At 49.6% G+C, this 14,155-nt stretch overlaps 2 protein-coding genes across 4 annotated transcripts in view; one reads left to right on the top strand and one right to left on the bottom strand.

Annotated features, from left to right (window-relative positions):
• The window catches only part of LOC120959026 (transcriptional regulator ovo-like), a 32,915-nt gene that overhangs the window by 9,750 nt on the left and 9,010 nt on the right, over positions 1 to 14,155 (top strand). For all 3 annotated transcript variants that reach the window (XM_040382157.2, XM_040382167.2, XM_040382151.2), the window contains exon 3: positions 13,534 to 14,155. This exon is cut by the window's right edge and continues 2,566 nt beyond it. In XM_040382157.2, the coding sequence (XP_040238091.2) occupies positions 13,534 to 14,155 (622 nt within the window). The remainder of the gene's footprint in view (positions 1 to 13,533) is intronic.
• On the bottom strand, positions 7,715 to 10,095 carry LOC120959066 (RYamide receptor-like). The gene has a single exon (XM_040382222.2). The coding sequence runs from the start codon at positions 9,883 to 9,885 to the stop codon at positions 8,644 to 8,646; it is 1,242 nt and encodes a 413-aa protein (XP_040238156.2). The 5' UTR covers positions 9,886 to 10,095; the 3' UTR covers positions 7,715 to 8,643.

The raw sequence follows: 14,155 nt of genomic DNA, 5'->3' as shown, positions 1-14,155 counted from the left end.
TGTCACCTTCCAAGTCTGACCCACACACACACACACACACACACACACACAGACGACCGAGTGGATGCATGGAGTGCAATGAAGGAGGTAGGAGTCGCAGCAAACGCAAAAACAAATGCAAACAAGAAAACAATCAGCAAGGAAGGGAACGTGTGGAAGGTTGGCGTGGATTTGTGAGTGTTTTTTTTTGTTGTTGTTGTCATCAGGGCTAGCAGGTTTGTGTGTGTGTGCCGTGGGATGCTCGTGAGCATCCCCCCCCCCCCCCCCGCGTGCATCAACAAACGGCGTGCGTTTTTGCAACAAAAGGGAAGGGAAAGTGCTGAAATTTCGAACGAGAGCTGCAAAGGTGTTGCCCACTAACACAAGCAATTTCAAACCCCAAACTGACACCGCTGACAAAACGGCTAATTATTTGGCAAGCGAGTGGCCAAAAGGCCCTATTCAAAGGTGTGATGAGCGCTAGCTGTTGCATAATAACGATCAGCTCCTGCTTTTTTGCGCCTTTCTCCGCCAAAAAAAGTGCCGTTTAGTATCCCGTTCAATCCTTTATGTCTGCTGACGGACGGGCCTCCCTGCCCTACTCACAGCAAGGTCTTTTATTTCCTCATTTAGTCGGCGTGATTTTTTATTTTATTTTATTTTTGTTCGTTGTTGGCTGTTTCTATATATTTGCAAATTATTATTATTATTATTATTATTATTATTTTTATTATTATTATTATTATTATTATTAGTATTATTATTATAATTATTATTATTTTTATTATTATTATTTTTATTATTATTATTATTATTATTATTATTATTATTATTATTATTATTATTATTATTTTTATTATTATTATTTTTATTATTATTATTTTTATTATTATTATTATTATTATTATTATTATTATTATTATTATTATTATTACTATTATTATTATTATTATTATTATTATTATTATTATTTTAATTATTATTGTTATTATTTTTATTATTATTACTATTACTACTATTATTATTATTTTTATTATTATTATTATCATTACTATTATTATTATTATTATTATTTTATTTTTATTATTATTAGTTCTATTATTATTACTATTATTATTATTTTTATTATTATTAATATTATTATTATTATTACTATTATTACTATTATTATTGTTACTATTTTTACTATTATTGTTATTAATGTTGTATTCCACTCGCGTCATCATTCCGTTACTCTACTGTGTTGATTGAGGGGGTACGCCCCCCCCCCCCCCCTTCCTCACATGACGCAGTGATGGGGAGAGGAGGGAGCCTTCGTCTTTAGGTCAAGGATTCGTTCGCCTTTTGAAAAAAAAACGAGGCAGTTGTTGCTTAGTTAGTAGCGGCTGCTGCTGCTGCTGCTGCTGTGGCCGTGAAAACGTGAATTAATCAGAAAGGGAGAGGAGGAGAGAGAGAGAGAGAGACAGAAGAGAGGAGAGGCATTGACGATACAGTTTATGACAATTTTGGGTTCAATTTTATGTTTACTGCTTTGGTTTTGTTTTACTCTCGGGAGAGGAGTCAATGTGTTTGAAAGACTTTTTTTTGTTCGCTTTGTTTGTACGTTTTAATTAACGAGAGCTTCAAGTTAGTTACAATAATGGAATTGGTACAAAATATTGTTCTTAAACACTTTCACACAGTACAACACATGAATGTGTGCCAAAGAAACCTTTGCTTGGAGAGCAACATTATGCTTAAATGTCATGATTATGCAAAGTATTTAAATTATTAAAAGCTTTCAAAACGTTCCATTTTCCATGAGACGCTTCTAAACATTTTGCACAAATTCTGCTTTAACTTGAATTTGTTTATTTTATTTATTTTATTTTTTTTTTTGTTTCAACGGATGCTTCTCGATCCCTTTTCCATCCCAAGAAGGTTACCCTTTACACTGCCTGGTTACATAAAACTCTCCAGCAGAAGAAAGGCCGTGAACAAAAAAAAAAACGCGCCGGAAAAGGTAAATTTAGCGTTTTACTCCATTTCGTTCTCTTTCCTTCGTTACAAAACCCCAATGGCTGACTTTTTTTTTTTGTTAAGAACCTTGCCGATGAGCGCGCGCCTGATCCCTCGCTACCACCCTGCACCTTTTCCCCACGCCTTCTCCCCCTCCACCCCCCCCCCCCCCTCACAACAACATTACCTTCGCAAACGAGTTGTTGCTTTTTCCGTATGCTTCTTCTCGCGCATCTTTCTCTCCTCCGTTTTGCCTGTTTTTTGTTGTTGTTGTTGTTGTTGTTGGTTTGCTTCTTCTCGCTGTGGTGGGGTACCGCTTTGAAAAATGTTCCGTAACGGAAATGTTCGCTCGCGCGCTTATTATGTCGCCGGCCGAACGTATGGTCGATGAGCGAGAGAGAGAGAGAGAGAGAGAGCGGATAGGAAGAAAAAGAAAAAAAATCCGCCGACCCTCACCTTCAACCCACGATCGCGCCCCCCTCACCCACCCACCCACCCCATCAAGATGCTTTTGCGATATTTATTCACGCGGGGGGGAAGAAGGCACAAAATTAAAGCACAAATGAAGAGAAAAGGAAACAACATGAGAGCGAGAGAGAGACAAGAAAAGGCAGAAAAGGAAGAGACGAAGGAAAAAAAGCGCACGCCGAGCCCGCTCGCAAACGGTACACCCGGGGTCTATACATCCACCCCCTTCTCCCCCCCCCCCCCACTTCTATCCGAAGAAACCGCTCGCGAAGACATACACACACACACACACACATGAACGCTGGCTCTCCTGCGCGCGCTCCCCGCAAGGTCAATATCTTCTAAAAGTTTGACCTTGATAAAACCTGATTTTGCTCTCATCTTGGCGCTGGCCCTGTGTGGCGGAAGGGCGGGCGGGGACGGCGGCATTGTTGTAATGTTGTGCTGCAATGCTTGTTTCCCTGTGCCAGCCACCCCTCCTCTTTCTCTCTCTCTCTCTGGGGATACAACATTTGTCGCTTCGGCTCTCTGTTCACCATTGTTGCGACGTCTTTTCGCGAATCATCGCGTGTCGTGCTCTGGAGTGTGGGGTGGGGAGGGGAGAGGGGAGGGAGGGAGGAAGTTATGCTGCTATTTTGAACAAGGAAAGAAGGAACGACCCAAGCACGACCCAGACGCACGGCGCAGCGAGCGAATTTTGCTTCCTCCTGCGCGTCGTCGTCGGGCAGCGGTTTTATTTATTTTCCTTTTTTTTTGCGCTATTTTTTTGTGCGAGATCCTTTGTAAATTAAAATGGTAACGCTTGTGTTTAAACGCGTTTTACTCCACCACGTACGTCGTTACATCACCCACAATCAATCACACCTGGGCAGAGCAAGCCGGATAAAACGGTTGGCACTTTATTTAACAATAAAGTGCAATAAACTCGCTAAACGTTACCCACTATATTTGAGCAAAAGCTAGCAAAGGTTGCAAGTGCATGTTAAAAAGGCATAACAAACGAACGGGCTTTGGCCAAGATGTGTAATAAATGCTCTGCGCTTTCCTCGCTTGATCGCCCGTTGAAGTCTTTCGTGCTTTTTTGTACTCTCGCGCGGTACAAAGCGATCGCGCTGCTGCTGCTGCTGCTGCCCGTTTTATTATTCCCCCTTTGCTTTGTTGCGTTCTGTTCGCACACTCATCCATACCGACACACACACACACACACACAGACACAGAGGAAGGAAAAAAATAAATACGAAGGATACGGAGAGAAGAAACAGGACACAAATATAACTTTTTCAGGCGCTTTTTTGTCTCCTTTTTTGCTCTCCTTCTCTCTCTCTCTCCCCTTCTCCTATCTACTCTCTTTGCTCTTCTCCTTCGTCGACGGGACTTATATTTTCAAGCTATGCATCTTCCCATCCCCCACCCTCCCGCTCCATGTCCATCCGACTCGATGCGCGGGGTTTTGGTAGCGATTCCGCTTGGGCCGCGTTTCGTTTGCCCATCGATTGTTTCCTTTTGTCGGAGCTTCTTCCTCTTCGCTGCGGTGCCTTCTTCTCTATGCTCCGCCATCCACACATTCACAGTGTAGCGAGATTTATGCTGGCGGGAAGAAGAGAAAGAAGACTACACCACCAGTCACACACACACGCGCACGCGCGCACGCAAACAGCTACAAAAATAGACTCAAGCGCGCGAAGAGGCAACAAGCACAGCGCGTCAAGAATAAAGAAAAATCAGTTCTACTCAAATTGCTTCCCACATGATGGGCGGCGACGGTAAGGTAAAGGGGTGTATAAGGGGGTGTAGCCGTCCTCCGCTAGCTTGGCACTCAATTTTCATGTGGGATACGCGTGTTCAGAGCAGAGAGAGAGACAAAGAGAGAGAGAGAGAGAGAGAGAGAGAGAGAGAGAGAGAGAGAGACAAAGAGAGAGAGAGAGAGAGAGAGAGAGAGAGAGAAGGTTGTTTTTGTGCTTTTCCGAATGTGAAAACGCTTGTGTGAGAGAGAGAGAGAGAGAGAGAAAAAGAAGAAGCACCATTTTTCTATTTTTCTCCCCCCCCCCCCCCCTTCCCACCCTTTATGCTTCTTGCTTGTTGGCCGGGTAACTTTTGTCGGAATTAATGGGCCATGTATTTTCCTTCTATTCTGCTTCGTCCGGTGCCCCCCCCCCCTCCACCCCCCCCTCCACCCCCCCCCCCCCTCTCCAACCCTTCCCGTGCGAGTGAGTTTTGTGTGGTATTTCTTCCTTTTTTGGTTCTTCTTGCTGTGGTAAGATTTCCTCTCCAACGCGAAGCTTTTCCTCTTCACCCGTTCGAACCTGTTTGTTCGTGTGTGTGTGTGTGTGTGTGCCGGCGAGGAGAGAGGCAGGAGGACGGCAGGCTGAAATTATGAGGAAGATCAGTTTTCCGATCGGCAGACGGCGCGAACTCAGGGAGGGCAAGTGGGAAATAACAGAACGGAAGAGAACAGAAACTTCATTGCATTCCCTCCCCCCCCCCACTCTTGTTTTCCTCCCGGAAATGGTGCGCCTGGTGTGTGCACGGGCGGTGGGAATGTAATGTTATATTTTCCCTTTACCTTGCCCTCTGCTCCATTGTTTGAAACGCACACACACACACACACACACACACACACACACACACACACACACACACACACACATCGCATACTATCTCACGCAAGCTCACCAGACTAGAAAATGTTGGAAGGAAACCTTTCGGTTCTATTCTCCTCACGTTGCTCAACTTTTGCTGTTCCCCGCTCCCAACCCGCTGCCGCTTTGGATTCTCTTGGGTCGGTTCTGGTCCGATGCAGAACAAGTCTCCGACAGGCGTGTGTGTGTGTGTGTGTGGTTCTATGTGTTTTCTAAGTCAGCTTTTGGAGAAGCGCACAGAGAAGATTCCTTGAGGAGAATGTTATTTGTTTGGGTTTTAGCATGATTTTGTGAGATTTTTTGTTTCTTCTTCACAAAAAGCACTGTTTCTCCCCGTCCAAAAGCTACTCCCCACCCATTTTCTGAATTTTTTTTTTTTGTTTTATTTTGGTAGAAAACATTTATTCTCGAAGTTACCTTTCCTAAACATCATTTGACCGATGCGAAAACCCTTTGTCCCCCAGATCAGCTCGGACATTTTTCACACATCAGGAAGCGGCTCGAAAAGCGGCTCAATCGCTCCCCCCCCCCTCCCCATCCCTCCCGCTTCCGCCATCGGACCCACGATCGCGCATAATGAGCGGCAGAAGCAGACGGCAGCGGCAGCTGAATTCCGATGAGCACACAAAAGCCCCTGGGTCAGATGAGACAAGTGGTGAGGGGAGGGTGGGGAGGGGGGGGAGGGGAGAGAGGTAGCGGGGATCAGAAACTAACCCAGGCACACAGTGCCGCGCGCTCGTCTGCTTTCTGTGCTGCTGGCACAAAGGCACAGAATAAAACAAGTCCTTCGAACGGTTCTTCTACGCGCGCGAGGGTTCGTCGCTTGCCGTCGTCTTCGGTTGCGGAAACGATTCGGTGCGGGCAAAGGGGGGCCTGAAACTGACCGGCATAGCGGGGGGGGGGGGGGGAGGAAGCCTGCGCGCACTCGCCGTTCGTGGCTAGAATGATGAAAAGTATTGCTGTCCATCTAGAGGAAGCAGAAGAATGTAGTTTTATAACAAAGAGAGTGAGAGAGCGAGAAGGCGAGAGAGAGAGATTGCTTTATTGATATTGAAAGGACGAGAGAGAGAGAGGGAGAGCGATAAAGAGAGAACGGGTTTAGTGTGGAGGTAAAAGTAAAGAAGAGGGGGGGGGGAGGTGACAGTTTGCCTTTCTTGATGCAGGTTTTCTATCTGTTTCTTTCCTTCCATTCCCAATCCATGGACCCGATCATCATCATGATTACACACACACACACACACTCACAGAAGAGTGCGATGAAAAAAAAGCTCACACACAAAACGGCGATCACGCGATCAATGCGCAGGTTCGTCGCTTTACTTTTTAAGGGTTGATTTTTGTGTTCTTCGTTTTAAGTAACTAAAAAAAAGCGTTATGGGGGGGGGGGGGGATGGCGAGCAGAACGCAAGGCGAACCAATACGGAACACACAGAACGCAACAGTGCCGGGGCGAAAATTAAAGTATGAAGTCTTCAAACGAAAGACTTCAAGCCGCGAACCACATCCGCCGCCGCAACAAAAGTCCGTCAGGCGACGAACCCGTGTCGAAACCTTTTTTTTTTTTTTTCTTTCTTTCCTCTCTTTACCTTCGGCGCCTGCTGGCGGCCGGCATTGCAGAACAAACGGAACAGAGGGAGCCGGCAATCGAGCGAGCGAGAGAGTGAGAGACAGTTTGAGACGAACGGATCTCGCGTGGATACAGTTAGCTCGATCGCGCCGGTGCGTTTGACGCGGGCGCGCGCACTCGCTCGCGGGACCTGATCGTTGTTTGCTGCATGGTGTGATGGCCATGTGTGTGTGTGTGTGTGTGTGAGCGTTAGCTATGCTTCGTTGAATACCGGTTCTCTTTTTCCCCACCAGCACACCGGCGGCATCACAGCAGGCACCAGAGGCACCGTTGGGACGGCGCGCACCGTGTGTGTTGTGACTGCTGTTGCTTAGCGTTCGTTCTCGTTCGTTCTCCCCCCCCCCCCCCCCCCCCCCCCCCTGCGCCACCATTGCCCCCAGCGGGTAGTGGGGTGCTGCTGCTGTTGTTGTTGTTTGTAGTCGGTCGTGTAAAACCGTAGCATAATAGAGGATTGGAAGCAGCACGCAAAGCGGACGGGGGAAGGTGTTGCGTTCTTGTACGTGGGGTGAGATATGCTGGAAAGAGGCGAAGGAAAGGAGGGAGGGGAGCAGATAACCTGTACCTTGAGCGGCGGGCAGTGTAATGAGCTGTTCTCCCGGGCGGTTTTGAATCATCGCTGCTGCTGGTTGGTTCGAAGCGGAACAAAATAATACAACGCACTACGAGAAAACGTGTACAGCATCATGGGGGCACGGTGCGGCAGCCCGAGCAGAGGCGCGTTTGAAGTGGAAAAACAAAAGGTGGCGCGCTGGAGGGGCTCGTGGAGGGGGAAGCAGCACTGTTGTCTCATCGTTATTGCTTTTATGGCAGTGGAAAATTCTTGCACCTCCTCTTCTAGTGGGCCCCACCGAGGGAAACGGCAGGAAAGCGCGCGAAGGAAGCGGAGGATAATAATCTAAGCAATTTCACCTGGCCGCTGGGCAAGGGTGCAGTGGGGAGGGGATGGGGGGGGGGGGGGGGGGGGGAGGGGGGGGTTTGTAGAAGCAGGATTGAAGAAGAAGAAGAAGAAGCAGAAGCAGAAGCAGAAAAGAACAGCGCAGCGTAAGGGCCTTCGTCAGAACTGGACTTTCTTGGTTGGGATGGCGGAGAGAAGGGAGGGATGGTTAAGGGGTCCGTTCTTTTTCTAGCTGCCGGAAATGACGGCAGCAAGCGAGGAGGGCTCATCATCATCATCATCATCATCATCATCATCAGCCACCGTCATCATCTGCTGTTTCGAATCGGAAAGGAAGTACACCGAGGGGTTTTAATGAGCTGGGAAGAGGAAGCAAGGGGAAGGGGCAGAATGGGTTTACAGCACTGCGCGAAAGGTTGTTGATCTTTTCCTTCCCAACTACGGGGTGGGGGGGAGGGGGATAAGTTTGAAGAAAAGAAGAAAAACCCGAGAAGATCGGGCACACCAGAGAGAAAGGTGGTCCGTTCACACACTCACTTGACCGAAACCGGACTTTCTTGCACCTTGGAGGGGAGTTCTTTTTTTGATTCTGCATTAAATTGTTTATTTTTTTTTTGTATAGAATCGCTCATCGCTAAACGTAGTAGAAGAATGCGCGTTTTAGTTTCTAAAATGAATGCCCCATTCGCACTAATGTTCTCTCACGCAACACGCAACACGCAATGCAACAAAATAAAAGCGACAATTAGTGGCTGCACTGTCGCACAGCACGAATGGCGCAATCGGTAGGACGGCGGTGCTGAGAACTGAGCGCGCTGCCGTTCGAGCCTTGAACCGAGTGTCACTGTTAACCATCTTAAAACTGGTTTTTACTTGCCTAAGCGATTTATGGAAGGATTATTTACTACTCCCCTCACTACTTCTTTCACATTTGTAATAACAAAACACAAAAAAAAACGGATACTTTCCAAATGATAAAGAAGGGGCATGGTTGTATTGAATCACTCACTACTACAGCCAACCAAAAACAAAAACCCCTATAAATGCTCCTCTTCCGTGACGGGTTCAATTTTTCTGCTGTGGGTCGTCGTCAGCTCGACATTCTCTGCTGGTGCTGCTGCTGCACAACACCTTCCTCCTCCTCCAACCGGCAACCGTTCGCTGCTGACCGTCATGCTGACCCGGTGACGCAGGCAGCAGCAGGTAGTGGCGGTGCGTCTGCTTCTGCACACCACCACCCGCATCAGCGGTCGCAGCAGCAGCGCCCGAAAGCCGGCCCGAAACTTTGCGTTCATGTAGCAGTAGATGAGCGGATTCAGGCAGCAGTGTGACATGGCGAGCCAGTGGCAGGCGAACCACAGGTACGGCAGCGGCGCCCAGCTCGGGTCGTCCAGCGGGGCGAGCAGCAGCGCATTGAACGGCAGCCAGCAGACGACGAACGCGGCGACCACGGCGAGCGTCATCCGGACGGTGCGCCGGCGGGCCCGGCGGAACTGGCGCCCCGAGTTGGAGGAGGGCGGCACCAGGCCGGTGCGGTTGGTGCTGCGGGCCCAGACGCGCCACCCGATGCAGGCGTACGTGTACACGAGCGTGCCGAGCGGCAGCGCGAACTGCGCCAGCGCAAGCGTCAGCGAGTAGGCCCGGTCGGCGGTCGCATCGGGCCACACCTCGGTACAGACGGCCTGGCCGCAGTGGGCATGCCAGGCGCTCGGCTGCACCAGCGCGGAGTGCAGCGGGATGGGCAGCGCGGTAGCGGCCGCACCGACCCACACCAGCCCGATGAGCAGCAGGGCGATGGGGCGCCGTGGCGGCCGCCGGCGGGACCGCAGCGGCCACATGATCGCCCGGTACCGGTCGGCGCTGAGCGCCACGAGCGTGTAGGCGGACACGAGCACCGACACGGCCTGGAAGTAGTTGACCGTCTGGCAGAGGGCCGCCCCGAACGGCCAGTACTGCAGCACGAACAGCGACACGGACGAGAACGGCACGCAGAACAGCGTCATGAGCAGGTCGCCGAGCGCCAGGTTGGCGAGGAACAGGTTGGTGACGGTGCGCATCCGCGGCTGGCTGGCGACGATCGCCAGCACGGAACAGTTGCCGACGAGCGAGGCGGCAAGGATGGCGGTGTACGCCAGCCACACGACCACCTGGAACCGGGCGCTCGCAATACCTTCCGGGATGATGGTGGACGCACCGTCGCAGATCAGAATTTCGTCGTCTGCCGCGGATGATGATTCGTTCCATGGCGCGTGCAACGCGTGTTCGGTGGAGAAATTCATGGCACACACACACACACACACACACACACACCGTGTCCCAGTCGAACCTGGGACGAACGACGAGCACGACTGGCCGCGGTTCGGCCGTCGCTTTCCCAAGCAGCGAGACAAATCTTCTCACCCGCTTGTTTTTGTCGCCGGCCTTGGCACCGGTGGGCTAATTGCTGTCGCGATGCGCGCAAGGTGCTAGTTGGCGTTCTGTTAGAATGCCCCTTCCCCGCCCCGGGCCAAGGGGGGGGAGGGGGGGGCATCAGTCAAATGCACTGTAGAAGAAAAATATCTGCTTCCCTGTGCACCACAAACAACTAAAATATGTGTACAAACTACGAAACCCGAACTAATAACGTTGATTTGATGCGCGCATTGCATAACTTTAGGCGGGTAGTGAAACGATGCGTCACACGGAACGGCTTTTTTTGTTGCAGTTGAGATCACACCATCGCAAAACGAAATGAATGGGGATTGGGAACAAACAACACCCCCCCCCCCTCTTCCTCCTACTCCAATGCATCCCCCCCTCCCTCCCCATTCACCATCCCTTTATTGACACCCCTTTTCTTTTGTAGTGCCTGTCAAGCTGTATGTGTGATTATGTGACGCCATTTTAAATGGTATTCTACTACCACCCACCTTCTCTTCCACCCCCCCCCCCCCCTCACACCATCCCAACCCTCTCTATATCGTTCCGATTCTTCGCGGCGAACTTGCAAACGGGTGCAACGAACTGTAAATGATGTGTGAGAGTATTCGTATTCAACTGGGGTGGGGGGTGGTGTGGTGGTGGTGAGTGGGGGGGGGGGGTGTATAGGGGAGAATTTAAAGCATTTCTATTAAAGGGACGCGACCGATTCTTTAGTTATGGTAATGTTTAATTTTGAAAAAAAAAAGAAACAAACCTGTACGTGTAAATGTTTGTGCATGCGTGTGTGTTTGTGTATATACTTTTTTTCCCAACAGAGAAAGCGAATCAAACAGGTTGATTAGATTGTGAAAATGTTAGTTTATGCACCAATGTAAAAGGTTGTCGATTTATTTTAGATTGTTTTTTTACGCACACATAGGAACGCACTGGCCACGCTTATTTAGCACACCAGAACGGGCGGGATTGGGGAAGAGGAGAAGAGTTACATTGTTTCATTGATGAGCTTTGCGGAAGGGGGCTTTATGTTATTCTTCTTCTTCTACTGTCCCTCCAACCCATTGCTGTTTAACGCGCTTTAAATATTCTGCGCACAAGCATGGCTGGATTACCTTTTTTGAGCTTCGTTTGCTTGTGTGTGTGTGTGCGTAATGGTACCAGCTAGCAGACAGTAGTCTGCTGCTTGTCAGATTTGCATTAGAATATGAATGGAAGAGGTTCGTTTGAATCGTTTTTTTTTTGCTTTCTTTCTTCTAGTGTCATTCGTTTTTGTTTTGTCCATCGCGGCCCCCTCTTTCCCATCGCCCTAATATTCCGGCGTTCAATACTTCCTTCTTCCGTTTTGAGTGTTGCGCTAGAATGTGTGTGTGTGTGTTTTTTTTTAAATGAATAATAAAACTTTTCCCCACTCCCACAAACTAGGAGCAAAAAAAAGCGTTTCCCATTAAAATGGTGCGTGATGATGGACGCCGACGTGTTTGGCATATGTCATCATTGTCACCTGTTGATGTATGCTAATCACACACACACACACACACACACACACCCAAAAAAAGGGGTATACACACGTCACATACTGCACCGGAAACTAGACCCTCACAAGCGACACGCAACAAACGGGCTCAAACGCTAAGGGGTCGCTTTTCCAGCGTTAGTGGTAGTGTGTGGAAAGTGTTCACAACCCCAAAACAACCACTGGCTGGTGTGGCGGTGGTACCGAATATTGCAGCAGGAAAACGTGACCATGCCCCGCGCCAAAACGACACTGTACCGAATTGTGTTTCCATTTTCGGGTGGAAATCGATCGGTAATCGTGCATTCCACCGGTAAGGACACGTGGCAAATATGCAAAACCGATACGCTGTCGCACATTCACAATCTTTCGGCGCACAGCCGCGAGCGACGAAGCCCGCTTCATGCCGAGATTCGTTCGAGTTGGAAAACGACGGCGACGACATTCCCGAAGGACATTCGATGCAAATTCCGGTTGGATTTCGAGCGGATTCGCTCCACCCCGAGCACCGAGCCGCGCGAACGTCACGTTTCTGCGCCCGAAGATTCCCGCGATGATGCCGGCCGGAATATTCCATTCAACTCCCCCCCCCCCGCGTCTCCCCTGGACGAACGAAATGAAAAGCGAAATCGTTTGTTCGGTTTTGGGCGGGTTGCGTCTGCTGGTTGCGCGCAAGATTGCTGAAGGAATCTTTCGATTCTCGACCATTCCTCCTCCCACGCACGCGCGGGAAGGACACGTGAGTCACGCGCCGGGGGGAAGAAGTGTCGTCATCCCCCGCACTTATTATGCGCCCCCTCCTCCCCCCCTCGGCGAATAGGGTGTTTGCGCGGTCCGAAACATAACATTTCGGATGCAATTATTCCGGCTAGGAATTTGTTCACCGTGTGGTGTGTTGCTTTTTTTGGTTTTTGTTTTTTTTTTCGGTGATGCCCCTCCCCCACTCCCTCTTGGGCAATTTTAATTCGTCTATTCCTGTATGTGAGTGTGTTTTTTTTATCACACAAGCTTACTGGTTGTTGAGAGAGAGAGAGAGGGAGAAAGAGTTGGTGAAGTTCTATCCGCGCCCCAGAGAGGTCATGCCGTGGGGAATGCGCGAAGGTTAAGGGGGTATTTTTGGCCCGCAACCTTTGCATGTGACACGAACTCTTGAACCCTTGTTGTGTGTTGGTTTTTTGCTGCTGCTGCTGCTGCTGTTGTTATTGCATCGCGAGACACTTAGTGCTTGATGCCGAAACACTAGACGAAAAAAAATACAAACAACGCTACTCCTGGCGGCGGCGGGTCCCCAACCGCCCAAACGTTTGTGGGGCGCACGTTTGCACAGGGTGTGAAATGTGAGAGGAATGGGAGATCTTTTTTTTTTTGTTTGTGCCCCTGTGGTGTAGAAGAAAGTAAAACAAAGTGAAGGGAAAAAGCACCTACTAGACAAATGATTCTTCGTCGCTCGTTCTTGTTTGTTTTGGAATGGTTTTTTTCTTTCTTACTTTTTGTTGGGAATTGTTTTTGAAGAAGTTGCGAAAGGTTCTACTACGGTAGGGAGGACGGTAAAAAAAATCCTGTTAAACTGGTAAAAATACACAGCCAACACAATAAAATACTCCGATACTGCTTGGTTGGCCGTTCTTACGCGCCTGACAGTATGCAATATGCTTGTCTTTTTATAAATGTTTTTTGTTATTGTTTTTGCTTCAAAAAATGATTTCCAAAGTTTTCTCATAGATGTGCGACACTTCCTTGATTCTTTCCTATGAGAAATTAACTTCATAAGTTGGAAATTGGAATTCCTATTGCATTTGTCCAACAAGGGTGCTATAGAGTCCAATTCCAATTACATTTAGCTCATTTCACGTAAGAAAGAGTCAACAAAGTTACTTGGCGGCTCTAGCACGTGCCAAACGCATTAAATGAATGCTTTTAACATTATTTATGAATGTTTTAACTCTAATCACCAACAACTAATCGAACACTTCTTCATCCATTCTCTCTCCCACAGAGCACGACATATTCAGCGAAGAGAACCGTCTCAGCCCGCCGTGCCGGAAGCGGGCGGCCTCCCCATCGCTGTCCATCTTTGCCAGTGCGGAGCGGCACGAGGCTGGCGGCAACGCGGCAAACGCCGCCAACAGCTTCCCCGCCGGTGCCGGGTCGGCCTACAGCAGCAGTGCCGGCGGCGGTGCCAGCAGTCTCGCGGCGTACCACCGAAACGCAGCGTTCAGCCTTTACCACAGCGGTCTCACTGCCAAAGAATCGTCCATCAACAACACCGCCGCCAGCCACCACCATCAGCCGCGGCTTTTCATCGGCGGCGGTGGTGGTGGTCGGCGCCCTCAGCCACTGCCGCCCCGTCCGTCGGCGGCGGCCTTCGAGAAGAGCAAGGAGGACGACGCGACCAGTGGCGATGAGCGACCGGCAACGCAACGGGCAGTGCCGTTGGTGAGTCAGCGCAAGCAGCAGCAGCAGCCGCCCGCACCAGCCTCATCACCGGTGACACCCACCTCACCGTGCACAGTCCCACCAACACCAACGCCTCCACCGCCACCGCCAGCAACCGAGCAGAAGGATGCACGGCCGCCCACACCACCACCGCCAGCGGCACCGCCCGTTGCACCACCAGC

Source organism: Anopheles coluzzii, chromosome X (genome assembly GCF_943734685.1).
Source record: "Anopheles coluzzii chromosome X, AcolN3, whole genome shotgun sequence".
Taxonomy (NCBI): domain Eukaryota; kingdom Metazoa; phylum Arthropoda; class Insecta; order Diptera; family Culicidae; genus Anopheles; species Anopheles coluzzii.
The sequence above is the reverse complement of the archived record's forward strand: the minus strand, read 5'-3'. Positions and strand labels throughout refer to the sequence as shown.